The sequence below is a fragment of the Dermochelys coriacea genome, chromosome 10 (assembly GCF_009764565.3).
Source record: "Dermochelys coriacea isolate rDerCor1 chromosome 10, rDerCor1.pri.v4, whole genome shotgun sequence".
Classification (NCBI taxonomy): Eukaryota; Metazoa; Chordata; order Testudines; family Dermochelyidae; genus Dermochelys; species Dermochelys coriacea.
In genome coordinates, this window is record NC_050077.1 from 24,053,186 (window position 1) to 24,070,943 (window position 17,758).

The 17,758-nt window shown below is 38.8% G+C and overlaps 1 protein-coding gene across 3 annotated transcripts in view; it reads left to right on the forward strand.

Moving 5' to 3' along the window:
- EMP2 (epithelial membrane protein 2) overlaps positions 1 to 15,240 on the forward strand; it is a 33,577-nt gene extending 18,337 nt beyond the window's left edge. The window contains exons 1-5 of one of the 3 annotated variants that reach the window (XM_038420739.2): positions 1,368 to 1,538; positions 5,869 to 5,973; positions 9,560 to 9,650; positions 11,645 to 11,791; positions 12,338 to 15,240. In XM_038420739.2, coding sequence (XP_038276667.1) covers positions 5,896 to 5,973; positions 9,560 to 9,650; positions 11,645 to 11,791; positions 12,338 to 12,519 — 498 coding nt within the window. In that variant the 5' untranslated portion in view covers positions 1,368 to 1,538; positions 5,869 to 5,895 and the 3' untranslated portion in view covers positions 12,520 to 15,240. Of the gene's footprint in view, positions 1 to 1,367; positions 1,790 to 5,868; positions 5,974 to 9,559; positions 9,651 to 11,644; positions 11,792 to 12,337 lie in introns of those variants that run through there. The other 2 variants (XM_038420737.2, XM_038420738.2) reach the window with 2 other exon arrangements.
- Positions 15,241 to 17,758: the final 2,518 nt, after the last annotated feature.

The window sequence follows — 17,758 nt, forward strand, 5'->3', positions numbered from 1 at the left end:
AGAACTTCTCTCAGTGAAGGTCCAATCCTTTCTTTTTTCCTAGCTCAGCCAGGGAAGGGGAGCTGAAGCTGCCTACTGCTATGAGAGGGAAGCTGCCTGCAGAGGAGGTCGGAGGGAAGAATACCTCATTCACGATCCCAATGCCCTAGAACAAGACATTGTCCAGGCTAAACTAGCTGATTGCAGTGTTGAAGAGCTCAGTGTAGCTCGAAAGCTTGTCTGTGGCAGCAACAGAAGTTGGGTCAATAAAAGATATTACTTCACCCACCTTGTCTCTCAGGTTAAGGTAGGACAGTTGGCTGGAGGAGGAAGCTGCGTCTTCTTCCTGTCTCTTGAGTGGTGTGTGAGACCTGCTGTTTCGGGTGTTCCCTTTACTGTAGGCTGGCCTCACGGGGGAAAGCAGCTGCCTGCTTCTGCTGGTGCCCACATTCTATTGCACTTAGGTAGAACATACATCCTGATTGCTTCTATTACTTTGAGGGCAGGGATACCTCTGCTCTTTTCAGCCCTGAGGCAAAAGGGAGCGAGCTGTTGCTAGTAATGTCTGGGCCACAAAGACATCTTCATCCTCTTCCCGAGTTTCTGCCTTGCTAAAGCATGATGGGGTGGTAGGTTTATTCCCATTGCTGCTCTGTATTGCGCTAGCACTTGAGGCATCTCCCTCTCTTCCCCAATATCCTAAAGGGCCAGTCTCCTTGGTTTACAGCAATGCATTCTGAGACATTCTAGAAGGAGGCAGTTGAGGAAGGGTTATTTCTTTTCAAACCTTAAAAAGACAGGCAGCTCTATATTTAAACACAGAAGCCCTAGTTTAGCCTATCATGCCTTAGTGTGCTTCATTATGAAGGGCATGTTAGTCCAGAAATTATTTGTATTCCACCCAAACTTGCTGACCCTGGCACATCCTAAACCAACCATGCCTGCAATGAAGAATCATAAAACTACCGGTCTAGAAAGCTAATTGCATTAAAGACTTTAAGCATTCTGCAAGAGGGAAAAGAAATTCCCCTCATTATAGGTCTTTGTGATGCATTGCATCCCAAGTTTGGGCCTTATTAGTTTGGAAGGTATGATCTCAGTTAATGAAGTTGTAGACTCCTGGTGCCCCTTTACCAGCCCAAACCTGGAGAAAGCTCTTTAGTATAACTCTGATTTCAGACTTTCTTGGCTGGCTTCCAAACAGCAAATGGGGAGATTTGAGTCTATGTCAATTACTTGAATTTAGGTAGAAGTTCTGATGTAATAAAAATAGGTTAAGCTTGTCACTGCTGAAGAAGCTGCATTTTTCATTGATTTGTGTTTAATTGGATAGTTGACAACAGGTATTGGCATTTGCATGTTATCTTCTAGCTGCCATGAGGAGGGATCTCCCTGCTTAGCCCCCGTTAAATTCTTAGTGAACCCAGGTGCTGAATTTGATAGCTGTAAATATTTTTTACTCTCCTATCAATTAAATGTACCTCACCAGCAGGTTTTTCTGATTCTTTGAGCATTGGGTCTTGTAAACATCTGTGTGGCCAGGCTGAATAATTTGACAGGTGACTAAAATCATTAGTAGTTTCATTATTTGTATCATAAGGGAGCTGTTGGCCAGTGGATTAAGCACAAAGGATCTTAGATTGTAGTGAGTTGTTAATCTACATGTGGTGATTTTTCTTCAAGCTTTGGCTCCTGGATTCAGATTATTAGAAGATTCTAAGCCAAATGAGTCAAATTTCATTGGCATAAAATCATTTTTTGTTAAAGATATTTTTTTGAGGACTTGATTGAAGTGTTTTGAAAGCTTAAGGTTGGTAATACTGACTTCTTGTGCCTTAACCAAGTTAATACCCATTAACTAATTCTCTAATTCCTCATGACCCATTCTGTGAAATAAGGAGGATGTTTATCTATAGTTTTCTAAAGTACTTAAATCTATGGCTGAAAATCAGTAAATCAAAACCATTAACTTGGTTTAGTGTTTTGTTTTTTTTCCCCCAGGCTGATAAAACTTGATTTTACAAGGTTGACTTTAATTTGAGCAAATCTGGTTAGTTTGTACAGCAGGATAGGAGATATGAATTGAACTCAAAATTGCATCATACTGCTTTTTATACTGTAATACAGTTTGCTTCTCTCCTGGTGTGGCAACTGACCTGTTGATACCTGATTAAGTTCTTGTTTGGGAATAATTTGTCTAGCAAATGAAATCTTAAACTGGGGAGGGAGCGTGCTCTCCATTCAGTATGGAGATCAGTGATATAGATGGTTTCAAACTACTGGTATACAAAACCACAAGACTTGTGCTCTTCTTTCAAGGAGGAGTTTGGATGACATTAATAGGAACAAACATGACTAGTGGCTTCAGTCATATAATAACCTAGATTTGTTGGTGAAAATTAGCACACAAGGCTAGATGTGGAAAAGGCAAAGTTTAACAGTGAGTAATTAGACTGGCATAACAGTAGAGTAGTTTCCTTTAAGTTAGGATCCAGATCTAACTTTGCAATATTCCAGTATTATTATACCACTTATAGGTCTTTTTTATATATATATATATATATATATATATATATATATATATATATATATATATATATATATATATATATATATATATAAAAAGACCTATCAGATCAGTCTTCCTTTTCTCAAAAAAATGCTTTGTTAAATGAATTTATACATCTTATGATACTCCATAGTTGTAGACTCAGCACGTTAGCATGAAAACGAGGAGTTCCAGACAGTATGTCTATATGCTGTCAGCTTTTTGTTTAAACTTTCGCAGGGTAGTTGTATTTTGGAGGAGGGGAATGCCAGTAGATCCATTGCTCATTAAAAATGCTGTCAAAATAGTCTTTTATTTGGTTAATCTCACTGTCTGCATTGCTGAGTGTACATGTAGTTCATGAGTCCGGCAGATAAGGCTGGGGTTGAGACTATTAGACATGCAGCAACTTGGTTGTGGTAAATTTGTAAAAATAGATTGACCATTAAATTAAGTATGTTATGTGAATCTGGACATTTTTTAAAAAAACCCTCCATAGTAAAGGAAATGGAGAAACATCCATTAATGTAAACATCTTAATTTCAATCACACATCCGTGTTCTCATAATGGTATATACAATAGCCTGATACTGAAATATAAAGAGCTTGAAACAGAAAAATACACAACTGAACATAACTAAAATGCACTCTCATTGGCAAGAGTTCTTAAATAGCAAGAGGGGGGAAAAAAGGCAATGGATAGCAGGCAGTAACACAAGTTTAAATATGTTAAAGACCATACTTTCCCCTCTGCGTTTGGTGACTACTCAGACCTCTTTCTTAGTGGTCCCTTTCTGATTGCACTTGATGTCAAAGGGAGGCTGATTGGGCAATAAGATAATTCTTTTTCCATTCCACCTTTAAGTGACTGACAGTAAATCAGCTACAATGAGTATGAACAAAACTACACTTTGGTGAGCAAAGTACTAACACTCAGTCAGCAATAGACAAAAGGCCTAGAACAGTTTTTCCTTCAACAAAAACTAAGACTTTTTTGGTATGGTAGTATACCATAGTTATTGATAAACCTAGCGAATAATTCCTGAACTGCTTAATCTTGTCTGGGTTTGATCGGCAACAGCATCCTTCCGAATCCAGGTTTCAGAGTAGCAGCCGTGTTAGTCTGTATTTGCAAAAAGAAAAGGAGTACTTGTGGCACCTTAGAGACTAACAAATTTATTAGAGCATAAGCTTTCATGAGCTACAGCTCACTTCATCGGATGCATTTGGTGGAAAAAACATAGGAGAGATTTATATACACACACACACACGGAGAACATGAAACAATGGGTTTATCATACACACTGTAAGGAGAGTGATCACTTAAGATAAGCCATCACCAACAGCAGGGGGGGGAAGGAGGAAAACCTTTCATGGTGACAAGCAGGTAGGCTAATTCCAGCAGTTAACAAGAATATCAGAGGAACAGTGGGGGGTGGGGTGGGAGGGAGAAATACCATGGGGAAATAGTTTTACTTTGTGTAATGACTCATCCATTCCCAGTCTCTATTCAAGCCTAAGTTAATTGTATCCAGTTTGCAAATTAATTCCAATTCAGCAGTCTCTCGTTGGAGTCTGTTTTTGAAGCTTTTTTGTTGAAGTATAGCCACTCTTAGGTCTGTGATCGAGTGACCAGAGAGATTGAAGTGTTCTCCAACTGGTTTTTGAGTGTTATAATTCTTGACGTCTGATTTGTGTCCATTCATTCTTTTATGGAGAGACTGCCACTAGCCATCACCTTCAGCCCCCAACTAAAACCCCTCCAACGCATCATCAAGGATCTACAACCTATCCTGAAGGACGAGCCATCGCTCTCTCAGATCTTGGGAGACAGACCAGTCCTTGCTTACAGACAGCCCCCCAATCTGAAGCAAATACTCACCAGCAACCACACACCACACAACAGAACCACTAACCCAGGAACCTATCCTTGCAACAAAGCCCGTTGCCAACTCTGTCCACATATCTATTCAGGGGACACCATCATAGGGCCTAATCACATCAGCCACACTATCAGAGGCTCGTTCACCTGCGCATCTACCAATGTGATATATGCCATCATGTGCCAGCAATGCCCCTCTGCCATGTACATTGGCCAAACTGGACAGTCTCTACGTAAAAGAATGAATGGACACAAATCAGACGTCAAGAATTATAACATTCAAAAACCAGTTGGAGAACACTTCAATCTCTCTGGTCACTCGATCACAGACCTCAGAGTGGCTATACTTCAACAAAAAAGCTTCAAAAACCGACTCCAACGAGAGACTGCTGAATTGGAATTAATTTGCAAACTGGATACAATTAACTTAGGCTTGAATAGAGACTGGGAATGGATGAGTCATTACACAAAGTAAAACTATTTCCCCATGGTATTTCTCCCTCCCACCCCACCCCCCCACTGTTCCTCTGATATTCTTGTTAACTGCTGGAATTAGCCTACCTGCTTGTCACCATGAAAGGTTTTCCTCCTTTTTCCCCCCCCTGCTGTTGGTGATGGCTTATCTTAAGTGATCACTCTCCTTACAGTGTGTATGATAAACCCATTGTTTCATGTTCTCTGTGTGTGTGTATATAAATCTCTCCTCTGTTTTTTCCACCAAATGCATCCGATGAAGTGAGCTGTAGCTCACGAAAGCTTATGCTCTAATAAATTTGTTAGTCTCTAAGGTGCCACAAGTACTCCTTTTCTTCTTCCGAATCCAGTATTTCTTCCTTCAAGATTTAGGGTGAAATCTTGACCCTACTGTAATCACATGGCCAGGACTCCATCTTCAGAGGGGCCAGGATCTCACCCTTAGTCTTTAAAACACTAACTTTCCTAAAAGTAAAGTCAAGATCTCCTACGCTCTGTTTGCTTCCTGCAGAGGCTCCCAGTCAGAAATATATGTGCAGTTAGGAAATTCTGTAGAACTGTGTGTCACCCAACAAGGGTAGCACAATGCATCTGTCTGTAATTGGCGTATTACAAAATGCAACAGTCCCATTCATACTTTTTTTTTTAATTATAACTCATTGCAACAGGAAAGGACATAAGGAACTCACTAACTAATCCTTTATATCCAGTGAAATTGTTGCATTATGTCATTCTATACTAAGATTGACCAAAGCTACAGGTGAGCCTTCTTTCTTTTATAAAAGCGAGTGCTCTAACTTCCTGGCTCAAAACATAGTAACATTTTTGGCAGGTACAGTATTTCCTTACTCTGAAAGTAAGTAATACTCAGACCTTCCTAATCCACAAGCAATTGAGATCATATCCCTGTTTTAAGATGTCAGATGTCAGCTACTCAGTTTATCACTACATAATCTAATTATATATATTCCTTGTTTTTAAACAGCTTTATCTCAGGCTTCACGGAGCAAACATGTTGATTCTTCTGGCTTTCATTATTGTGTTTCACATAACTTCAGCAGCGCTGTTGTTCATCTCAACCATTGACAATGTAAGTTTCATTCCAACTAGAAATTGTAATTCAGAGCCATAGGTTTCTCCATGTTATACTGACTCGAGCTTCAGATTATGTGTTTTCTAACTGTGTTCACAGAAAAAGCAGCTTCCCCAGCATATGATCTGGGCACAATCATAAGTGAAATATAAATACACCTTTACATAAAACGTGAAGAAAAACATTTCCTGATCCTAGAGTCTAGCTGAACATAAAAAATACAGTCAGATCAAAAATTAAATGAGTTGCTCATCAGACCAACCCAAAATGTAACCAACTAGCATATTTAACCTCAACAATGCCCCCCTTTTTTATCAGATCCCTCACTTCCCAAAAGCCTGGGTAAAAACCAGCTTTGTAAGTATAGAACAACATATTGCAACTCAATCTCTTCTCTCTTGGTTTTGTGTTTATTTCATATACTTGTATCTTAAGACTTGCTTTTGAGCTCTCAAAAACATTTGACAGTGTTAAGATTTAGTACACTTGATCTACTTAATGGGAAATTCTAGGCTTCTTGTACTTGCTCGAAAGACCTGAAACCTCCTGCTGCCACTGTGCCTGGAAGAGGCTATGCAAATCAATGTCACAGCACTGTTTCACAGAGCAGAATTCTGCAGCAGGGCAGGGGGATGTGGCCCATGGGCCTGCACTTACATGGATCTGTTAGCCAAGAACTCTACACAGAAGAAGTGTAGCAATCTACAAACACTATTATAGCTTAGAGGCTGAAGTTGTGGCTTTCGGTATTGCTGAGTTTGGGGAGAGGTGAAGATTCTACTGCAGTCATGCCAATGTCACATACACAAAGCGAGTTAATTTATGATTTGTGTAGAGGGGATTCTTTAAGCCTTCAGAAAGAGGCTTATTAATACGTTTATGCAAGATGCCTAAAACAGTACCATGGAAGACACAATAGAAGCTGAAATATGCTACAGCTTCTGTGCTTGCTTGGAGTCAATTGAGACTCAAAGTTTAGAAATACTTTAGTGTTGCTTGGAAAGGTGAATTTTCTTATTACTGACCTTTTGCTCTTACATAAAGGGAGTTTGCTCTAGCAATATCTGTACGTGTCTAGCTCTTCATCTGGATCTTTTCCTTTTGCTGAACACCCTTTGTCCCACTGTTGCTACTGCAGTTATCATGGTACACTCTTGCTAAGAAGGTAAATGTACACACAGGCTTTTGGGATACTGAAAACAGTATCTCCATCTGTTTTTCAACTAGCTCAGCAAAGCACTGCCCCCCTCCCCCCCCCGGCCAACCTTCCCCCTCCCAACATTAGCAGAAACTTTGTTTGCAAAACTTTGACTCTCTTTGTTGGGGTTGCCTGCAATAGCAGGGAACTGGATTCTGACCCAGGAGGTCCTGTTCAGTCCTACATCTCTATCAGTTGTCTCCTTTATAAATATTATAAAAAACTTTAGGGAAATATTGACTGAAAGACAGTTAGGAAATATGTTAACTTCAGTCAGTGCAAGTCATACACTAGTGTCCAAGCAAATGTAACCCTAGCTATACAGAAACATGCATTCTTGGTCATCTAGTTGCATTTTTTAAATAATAATATTTATTAATTAATTTAATTAATAATGAAACCTATAGGTTTGTAACCACCTTCTCAATTTTTTTTCCTCATTGCCTGAATTGCTTTTGTACAGTGCTGAATATAATGAAAAATAAAACCGTATAAGAAACGGGTGTTCAAAATGCTATATTGAACTGTAACACTTCTTTGTGCCATCCTTAAACTGACGGTTTATTTAGCCTTGAACAAAGGCCAAGAGTATAGATAAGTCAATACCATAATAAAACCTGATAGAGAGTTTCACATCTGCACTGTGTCTTTCTAGAATTAATATCCAGAATTTCAGGACACTATCCAGTCTGAATTCTCCTTGTAAAGTGACTAATTCCAGAACTGCTTTGCAAACAATTGTTGCATTAAGCAATTTAACAATCTCTCAGGTTTCTTATGGGCTATTCCAGTAGCAGACACTACTGTAGATAAAATTTAAATGGCATATTTTCCCAAGCCCAGAGAATAGAGGCCTGACTGTAAATTAACTAGTCTTGATTTCCTCAGGAAATATGCTTGGCAGGACAGCTTGCGGTATTTGTAGTGTTGCTATGAAAAAGGCATTCAGTCACTACAGTGCTAGTTTGTGTTAACAGATAGTACACCAACAATAGTAATATCACAAGTAGATCTTAATGAGTCACTAGTCGCTTCCAGTCTGATGTCATACAGTTGGACATTGTACCAAGAGTACAGATAAGTCAATACCAACTTTGCATGATGTCTGACATTAAATCAGTCAGGAAATTCATGCACAAGGTTTGAACTTCCCAAGCCTGTAGTTTTACTCCCTTGCTCACGTGCGTTACAAGAGCATCTTCTATGCTCACATAACATAGGGCCCCATTTCACTGAATGTACCAGGGAAGGCTTCACTTCTGTTCATTAAAGGAACAGACACTGGCATTTCTGGCTGGTGATCTCCTACTTCTGGCTAGCAGATGCAGCCATCAGCTTCTGTTTTATAGTTCTGGTCACCATAGACTTGTTCTGCGTGCACTTGCCTACCTTAACCTCAATATACCCATCACACTTCACTGTTACCTTTCAGAGATCTACCATGTAAGCCTCCTGTAGCATAGATGGGTAGAAAGATTTGTGCCCCCTTTACCCACATGGAGCTCTATTACTTTTCAAACCATAGCAATGGAGCAGAGATTAATAGTATTCCAGTAGTGCCTACTACCCCAGTTTCAGTCACTGGATACATTTACAGTGAGACAGTTCCCACTGGTCTTCACCTGTTGATGGGGTTTTAAGCCATAGGGAGAAATGCAAAATGATGCAAACATACATGAAAGGTTATAGAAAAAGAAGCAATTTAAACATGTATGAAAATTCCAACTTCTGGATCCTCAGGGGGACACATTTGAAATTTAGAAAATGTGAACTCTGGGAGCTGGAGCTAGGAATCTGATCTCTATTTTTCTTGAGGGTAAGGGGACTTCGGACCAGCAGAAAATTGGTGCTTCTCTAGACACAGTGAAGTACAAGTTCCTCACTTAGAAACAGGTACATGGCTGCAGTGGAGTTTTGAATCGGAACAACTTGTGATTTTTTTTAATCAGTCCTAAAAAAAGCACCTGAAACATTTGCCTGAGCAGCAGAAAGAGTCTCCAACATCTGGACAAAGTAACTGAATATTTAAGTTTCCTGCCCATTCCCTTCCCACTCTTCACAGAAGACTAAATTGTGTAACCAGTTCATGCAGGAAATGTATGTTTTGTTTGTTTATTGCAGAAGCTGTTTTTATTCATTTGTATCCTAGTGAGTAGCAAGTGATTTTTGTGATCAGTTTCTTGGGTGCTACATAATTGTATCCTTAGACTGTATCTCTAGGCTGAAACATCACTTCCAAGTAATTTAGGTAGCTGAAGATGGGTGCTGAGAATGTTGCTTAAGCCAAACACTCTTTTTATAAAACAATTTTAAGAGGGTGGTCTAACTTTCCTGGTCTGATTTTTTTTTTTTTTTTTAAACATTTCCTTTTATATTGTTTTACAGGCCTGGTGGGTAGGAAAAGACTTTTCTGCAGATGTCTGGAAAGTCTGTATCAATATCACCAACTGTGCAGTCATTAATGAAAATAATTCAGGTGAGTATTGGTACTTACTATTAAGCTGTCAAACTAGAAGCTGCTTTTAAACAATATCATGTAAATAAACTATAAAATGTTGCAAAACAAAAAAACTTAATGTCTCCATTTCTCTGTTTCTCCATCTATAAAATGTGGATGCTATTGCTTCCTCTCCATCCTACAAAGGAACTGAGAATTAATGTTCATAAAGTACACTAGAGTGTATTTTGAAAGGTCTGAGATAAAATACACCCCCTATTTTCTGGCATCAAGAGTCCATAGCAAACTAGTGAGTCTAAAACAAAATGGAGGTCCCATGTGACTGTAATAAAGGACATTAAATGCTAAAAAGTTCCAGTTTTCAAAGTAGTACAGTAGTAACAATTTCTCTTATCCCATCCGTTCATTCTTGGCCTATATCCAAGAGGTGAACAATTTGACAAGTATAAGCATGGATGGATAGACAATACAATGATTTTCTATCTACAAGTCCATTTAGTGAGGAGTTATGAAGATTATCAAGGTAATTTATGGCCTCCACCATGGTATGCATCCGATGAAGTGAGCTGTAGCTCACGAAAGCTTATGCTCTAATAAATTTGTTAGTCTCTAAGGTGCCACAAGTACTCCTTTTCTTTTTGCAAATACAGACTAACACGGCTGCTACTCTGACACCATGGAATGGTTATAGTAAGGACCTCAAGTATTTAAACACAACAAACCAAACCAAAAGTCCTCACAGCCTTTCCATTTCAGTTTATAGAGCAATAGCTGGATTGACTTACAGGGTTGTGGGACTAAACTGAGGAAAAGATTAACGGAAGTAGAATTTTACACTAAGTTTTGAAAGCTGGTAGGTCCATGGTCACTTACCTCTTCTAAGTCTGCGACAATGCCCTGCTCTGCATTCATGAGCCATCTCCACTGTGCTGGTGGAATATACCTGGTACAGGAGGACATTATTTTGGAGTAAGACATCGTTTTTTAATAATTAAAGTCAGTTCTATTGAAGGCTTTGCATATCAAGACAAAGGGTGTCTACGCTGCAGTTGGAGGTGTGACTGCAGCCCATGTAGATGTACATGAGCCAGGGTAATCTAACTAGATTAGGTATCAACAGTAGTGAGCAAGTTGCCTGAGTACATACCCAGGCTCCCTGGCAGGCTTGTACTTGGGCGGCTAGTTGGTACTAGCTGTTGGTACCTGAGCTAGTTAGGTTAAATCTAGCTCAAGAATGTCTACATCTGCTGCAGTCCACACCTCCAATTTCAGTACAGACACATCCCTTCACCTTCAACTATTATATTGTATTATAGGGCCACAGTGTAGAAAGCAGACCAGTGATCCATTCACACTGGCCTGTGTTACAGTAGCTCATCTGCTTAGCATTGCACTGCCCACTCTTCCTTATTTAAGAAAAGGCAACCAAAGAGACACTAGCACAGGAATCCTGAAACACCTGACCTTTGGTGCTTTCTAAAGGACAGCACTGCTGGAATCCTCCTGAATACTGGAGATCATGTTTGCACTGCTATATTCTCTGACTTCACCTCTGTATAACAGATCAGAAGCATCTGAAAGGAAGCAAGTGATGGAATTGGGAAGGTGTAGTGTGAGAGGCTGGGGAAGCTCCATTTGTGCGTTGTGGTTGCAGGGCTGGGAGAGACTGTTTAAAAAGCTGCCTTTAATGGGAAAGCAGTAATAGATTCTAAGACCAGAAAGGATTATTGGGATCATCCAGTCTGACTTCCTGTATAGACCACTGAACATCCCCCATGTAATTCCTACAGCACATCTTTTAGAAAAGTCAGTAAGAGGGGAAGGGTGAGTGGAAGTAGGAAGGTGGCACAGAGGCAGTGGCTTAAACAAGAAGGGAAAGCTGCAAGAAGGAGGGTAGCCAGCAAATCCCAGTAAGAACAGACTACCTGGGAACAGGTAAGGGTTGGTGCTGGTAGTGGAAGCGGCTGCGGAGGAAGCCACATTTACAATAAAACCTGCTTTTATTTTCACAGAATATCAGTCTGTGCAGGCTGTTCAGGCCACCATGATCCTGTCTACTATTCTGTGTTGTGTGGCATTTCTGGTTTTCATTCTTCAACTCTTCCGCCTAAAGCAAGGAGAAAGATTTGTGTTGACTTCTACAATCCAGCTGCTGTCATGTGAGTGGTTCTTTGACATGTCTCACTTCAATAGCCCTTACATTAAAAGTGGGAGATAGGGTTCGGAATGGAGCCATGGTACAACACAAAGCAGAAGCAGAAAAATGTTGTACATAATTGGTAAGCTTTTTGCCAAACATTTGTTAGATTTCTAGCTTACCACTACATTTTAAATTTAACATAAATTTCAAATTAAATGTTCTGATTTTTTTGGACTCCGGTTTTGACAATGACAAAAAAACATTCACAAAACATTTTAGTATCGCAGGATCTCCATTTTCTGCCAAAAATGTTTTGATTGGAAAAACTTCATCCCGCTCTACTGACAGTACTTTAGTAACAGGACTATTTAAACTTGGCTTAAGAAAAGATTTGGAAGCTCTGAATTACCCTAAATACAGTTATGAGCATGAAGAGTGATTGCAAAGAGCAGCATCTGGGCAGGGGATGAATAGAGTGGTTGAACTACACACTGTGAGCCTGTATAACTGTTTTAAATCTTTTAAAAAAGTAACAGACATTGTTTTAATGCTTTTTCTCCTCCAGGCCTGTGTGTTATGATGGCAGCCTCCATTTACACAAATAGGCATGAAGATCTGCACAAGGGTGATGAATACGAGTTTGTTTTTAGTGGCCAATATGGATATTCCTTCATCTTAGCCTGGATTGCATTTGCTTTTACTCTGATCAGTGGTGTCATGTACCTAGTATTAAGGAAACGTAAATAAATGTCAGCAGCTAGTTATTTCTGTCACTGCAGTCCAGAAGCAGAATTTCAGTAACCATTTTGTATATAGTCATTTGTTTTGTAGTAAAGGTATTGTTTCTCTAAAAATGTACTGTGTTCTTGGTATGAAAGACTATATGGAAAAAATAATGCAAATTTACTGGAATGCTTTGCCAGCAAGGGTCAAGAGTCTGAACAAGCCAAGGCCAAAGTAGCTTTCCTTTGTACATTTCACAACTTTAAATGGCTGCCACTAAAGTAGGCATTAACAAGAGTTTGATCCTACCCTCTAAATGGTTCACATGATGTATAGTGGAAAAGATACAGTAAATGCTTATTACATTGTTAGCAATGTGCTATTAGAAGTCAAGATCTATCTGCTTGGGGATAAGTATGGGGAAAGAAACACACGCACACACACCATTCTTAAAAAAACCATTGGGGAGTTCAAAGATATGCTCAGTGCCTATCATAGTAGGGAACCTGCATTCTTGCTGTTTATAACTCTACAATACATGCTCTACAAGCTTTTATTAAAACCCCTTGCTTTGAAAAAGTAAACCACTCACTTTTGTATGATTTTTTTTTTTTATATATTGTGTCCAGAGCATCCTCAAGCACTACATGCTGTCAATTAATTCATTGCACATTTTGGGTCTGGAACTGGTTGTTTGTACATGCTGAAGCTAATTTACAAACAAAACAAACCCTAAATGCTCTTAACCCTGAATTGTGCATAGGCTTACTCAACTCTTGATCTACCTTAAAATTTGCTTGCCTCTATTTCAGGCTTTTTTTAAAAAAAATTTTTTTAAGCTACCATGTTCCCCACTGATAGCACACAGAGGTTTGGATGTACAAGTTAGCATGAAGAATTTACTTGTAAAGTGACTTCATGACAGAACAGGAATGTCATGCTAAAGTATTATTCAGGACTGCCCATTAGGAAATCCTGGCAAAGATGTACAGGTGGCCTTTAACTTCTGTTGGAGATGTTTAAAGGAGCCCAAACACATCTGCTCAACACACCAGGATGGGGTTTTCCTAAGCCATTTAGCCCTCTTTACTTAAACTTCCCCAAAGTGACTTAAGGATTTTTTAAATATGGAAATAACTGATATAGCCTGTACTAGGTATTAATGATCTCTACTGTAAAATACAGTTTTGGTTAATGGTGATTTTAAAGGCTGGTCATCCTTGAAGGTTGTAGTTTTTTACTTGTCTATTGTAGTGTGTGTTTAAAGTAGCATTTTATAGTTTGGCATACTTAATCATGGCCTTTTTTTACCTACCACAGATGGACAAACCCCATGTCTAGAAAAAGGAAAGCTAGTAGGTTTTGAATAGGCCTGTACCTAGTTACAGTAAAGTCAGATCAAAGTTACACTGAAGTCAGAGCTACACCCTATAAATCAGTGAAATAGTTGACCCACACATCTTCAGTGAGACAATGCTTTGTTTGACTACTCCCAAGGTAGGAATGGATACAACTAAGTGAACTATCTTAAACACGGGAATGGATCTTGCTCTGTTTCCCAAATTGGTGGTGGTTAGGTGTTGCTTGCAGGGGGCAAGAAAAAACTACCGGCTTAGGGTATGTCTTCACTACCCCCCGGCTCAGCAGGTAGTAATAAATCTATCAGGGATTGATTTATTATGTCTCATCTAGATGAGATAAATCAATCCCCAAATCGATGCCTGTATTCTCCCTTGGCAGAGGGAGTAAGCAGAGTAGACAGGGGAGTGGCCGCGGTTGACTCACCGCTGTGAGGACAGCCAGGTACCTCGTACTAAGATTCGACTTCAGCTACGCAAATAGCATAGCAGAAGTTGCGTATCTTAGTTCAAACCCCCCTCCCCCCATGTAGCCCAGGCCTTTGAGAACAGGTAGAGTAAAAGGGAAGCCAGATTTAAATTAGTCCTAGTACTATGCTTTCTTGCCCTTGTAACATGACAGTGCTAGTCTCTTACCTGCATTGTTTCCCTCCTAAGTGTCCTAACTTGTGAAGTTCTAACTAACACTCCTTTAATTTGTAATATATCCCCAAATCTTCATTCTGTTAAAGGAATAATTAGGTAGACATAGAATAGAATTTGTTCCGTATATAAACAGATGTACTATAAGGAAAGGGTTAAAGTAGCATTCACCCTAAGAATTTGATATTCTGGCTTACATTTCATGTAACGAACAGTAAAATGATCTAATGAAATTATAAAGCAAATACGTGGATCAAAACTATGTAACTGACTTATGGCTAACAGTCCAATATTTTATAAAAGTTCATACATTACAGTATAAATACTAATTGTGTCACTGATTGGCTACTTGACAGATACTTCAGTTACTTACAGTAAATCATTTTACCTGGGTAATTTTATATTTGACTATTTAAATATGTAAGATACAGCATGCATATATGTACATACATGTATACACAATCATGCTTTCATAATGAAAGCCCTAACACCCTAAAGCAAATAGCTGTATGAACTCTTCCAGCATATGCTATCTATAGATGCTGCCATATTTTAGTTAGACCAAGTGTGAATCTTTTGTACACTGAAAGTTCAAACTTTTCTTGGCATTTTCTGTGTCTTGTGAAAGGAAAACGATAGTTTTAGGATATTCTTTTTACCTACTCTGCCTTGAAAATATTCCATTTTCTGTTTTATATACTCTGAAATTGTACATGAAAATAAAGCAGAAACTACTGTACTGTAACAGCAAGCTTGATACATTTGATAGCCCTTACATTGCCTTAAAGTTCTGGATCCATTTAAACATTGTGTGTGAGTTTTTCTGTGCAAATAAGTAAAAATTAATAGCTCTTTACTTTCCCTGTGAGATCCTCATTAAGACACTATAAATGAAAACAAGTTGGTTCATTACAGGAGAAGTAGCAAGAAGAATTGTCAGAGAAGGTAGATTTTCCTTAGTTGTCTCTAGAAGACTGGAAGTAGCTAAGCAGCTGGAACTTCATGGTCTCACTATGTGGCTATGAAGAGGGATCCTTTTATTAAAGTGGAGCCTGCTCCTTTAGCAAAGTAAAATCATATTGCTAGCATATAAATTTAATAAGGCTTTGGCTGAGTGTTTAAACTAGGACAAAGGGAAAGATGACAGAAACCAAAGAGCACATAATTTAGACAGGACTTAGATCAAGGATGTAGGTAATACAAACATCTGTATCCAATGAAAGGAAGGACCCAAAACACAAATCAGGCCAGGAAAAGATCACAAGAAGCGTGTGGGCCATCAGCAAAGTATAAGGAGGTAAATGAACAAGGCATCTATTAAAAAGTGAAAGTGAGGTTTATGTACAAATGCAAGAAGCTTAAAAGCAATATTAAAGTGACTGGCAATGGCAGAGGCCTTTCATATAATAAGCATTACTGAAACATGACATCAGTTAGGCTAGGACTTGACTATGAATTACACAGAAAAGATAAGACTATACCAAAGAGGTGGCCGAACAGCACATTATTTAAAAGATTCAATTGAATCCAATGAGAAGTATTGAATGGAGAACACCACGTGGCTGAATACAGATGGATACAAAGCTTCTGCAGTCAGAATGTAAATATATTAGGAGGGCTACACTAATAGTTTCTGACTCAAAATGATGAGCACACACTACTCAGAGGTCAAACTACCAGCCAAGGCTAGGAGATCGCTGGGGGAACTGGTCCAATGGCACAACAGGACAAAGTTTTGTTTGAAGAAACAAATCAGTTAAATTGTTTCTCTAAACAACTAGTTCTAAAACACACAAGAGAAGAGGCTTTCTTCAATTCAGTCTTATGCACAACAGAATAGCTACTGTTAGACTCACTTTGAGAATTATGTAACAGTGACCACAATATACAGTAGTTAAGATTCCAGAAATTGATACAGTAACTCAACTTTAGAAAGGGAGATTTCAATATGGAGAGAGCTAGTCAAAGGTACTAAAAGTAAAATTCTTGGACTCTTATGTTTTTCTTAAGTCAAATCCATACCACATCTAAGAAGGCATACACACTACTAAGAAAAAAGAGACAGCCACGCAGGAAATATATAACTAAAAGGCAAGATTGAAAAAGTTATTCAAGAAAAACATCTTTCAAACATTTGGAAATCAAATCCTAATGAAGCTAACAAACAGGAACATAAGTTACAGCAGGCAATACGATATCTCAGAGGGAAGTTAAAAGCTATAAAAGAGATTCTGAAGAGTAAACAGTGAACACTATAAAAGAAAGAAGGAATTCTTTAAATATATCAGAAACAAGGAACCTGCAAAAGAATCAGTGCATCTGCTGGGTCAGCAGGGGTTAAAATTAAGGACAATAAGGACCTAGCTGCAAAGCTAAATGTTATGGATTGTTTTGTTTTGGGTGGGTCTTCACCACAGATGATGTTAGGGAATTACCTACCCAAAACTCCTCTTTGTTGGTTAATAAAGAGGACCTGGAACAAACTGATCCAGATTATACGTATCCAAGAGTTTTGAAGGAGTACATCTGTGAAATGACTGAGTTGTTAGCAAAGATGTGTCATTAAAAATAATTTCTAGGCCACAGGAGTGGTAAAGTAGCAAGTGTTGTACCTGTATTTTAAAAAGTCTCCGAGGGTGTTCCAGGGAATTGCAGAGCAATAAATCTTACATCTTTACCTAATCAACTAGTTAAAATGGTAGTTAAAAAAAATTCACAATGAGCACATTATTATGGTAAGGTAGGATCTAACCAGTATGGTTTCTGCAAAGGAAAATCACGCCTCACTAATCTGGTAGAATTCTTTTAATGTGTCAATGTAGTATATAAAATAGAAACTGCTGATAATGTAGATTTTCAAAAAGTATTTGACAAGGTCTCTCACAAGAGAATATTATATAGGTATGAGGTGACAAGCAAAGTATTGCAAGATACAAACAGAAAACTGAATAGATGCAGAGAACACCCTCAGTGTAGCTAAAGTTCTATTATTTTACCTGATCAGGCTGAAGTCATTCAGGAGCAACCCTAGGCTACTTCTTGTGTGGAAGACAGAATGAGGGATCAAGCAATGCCTACCTAAATGGTGTGTTAATGGATGCTTACTTGTATTAAATCTTGCTACAAGTTAGCAAGATTAGATCCACCCATACAGTTTAAAGTCCACCAGGGGTCAAACAGCTTCTGCAGCTTCCCAGGAAAGCATACCAATCTCTGAAAACTGCAGGGCAGCTTCACTGTGATCTGTCCACACTTCTACACCA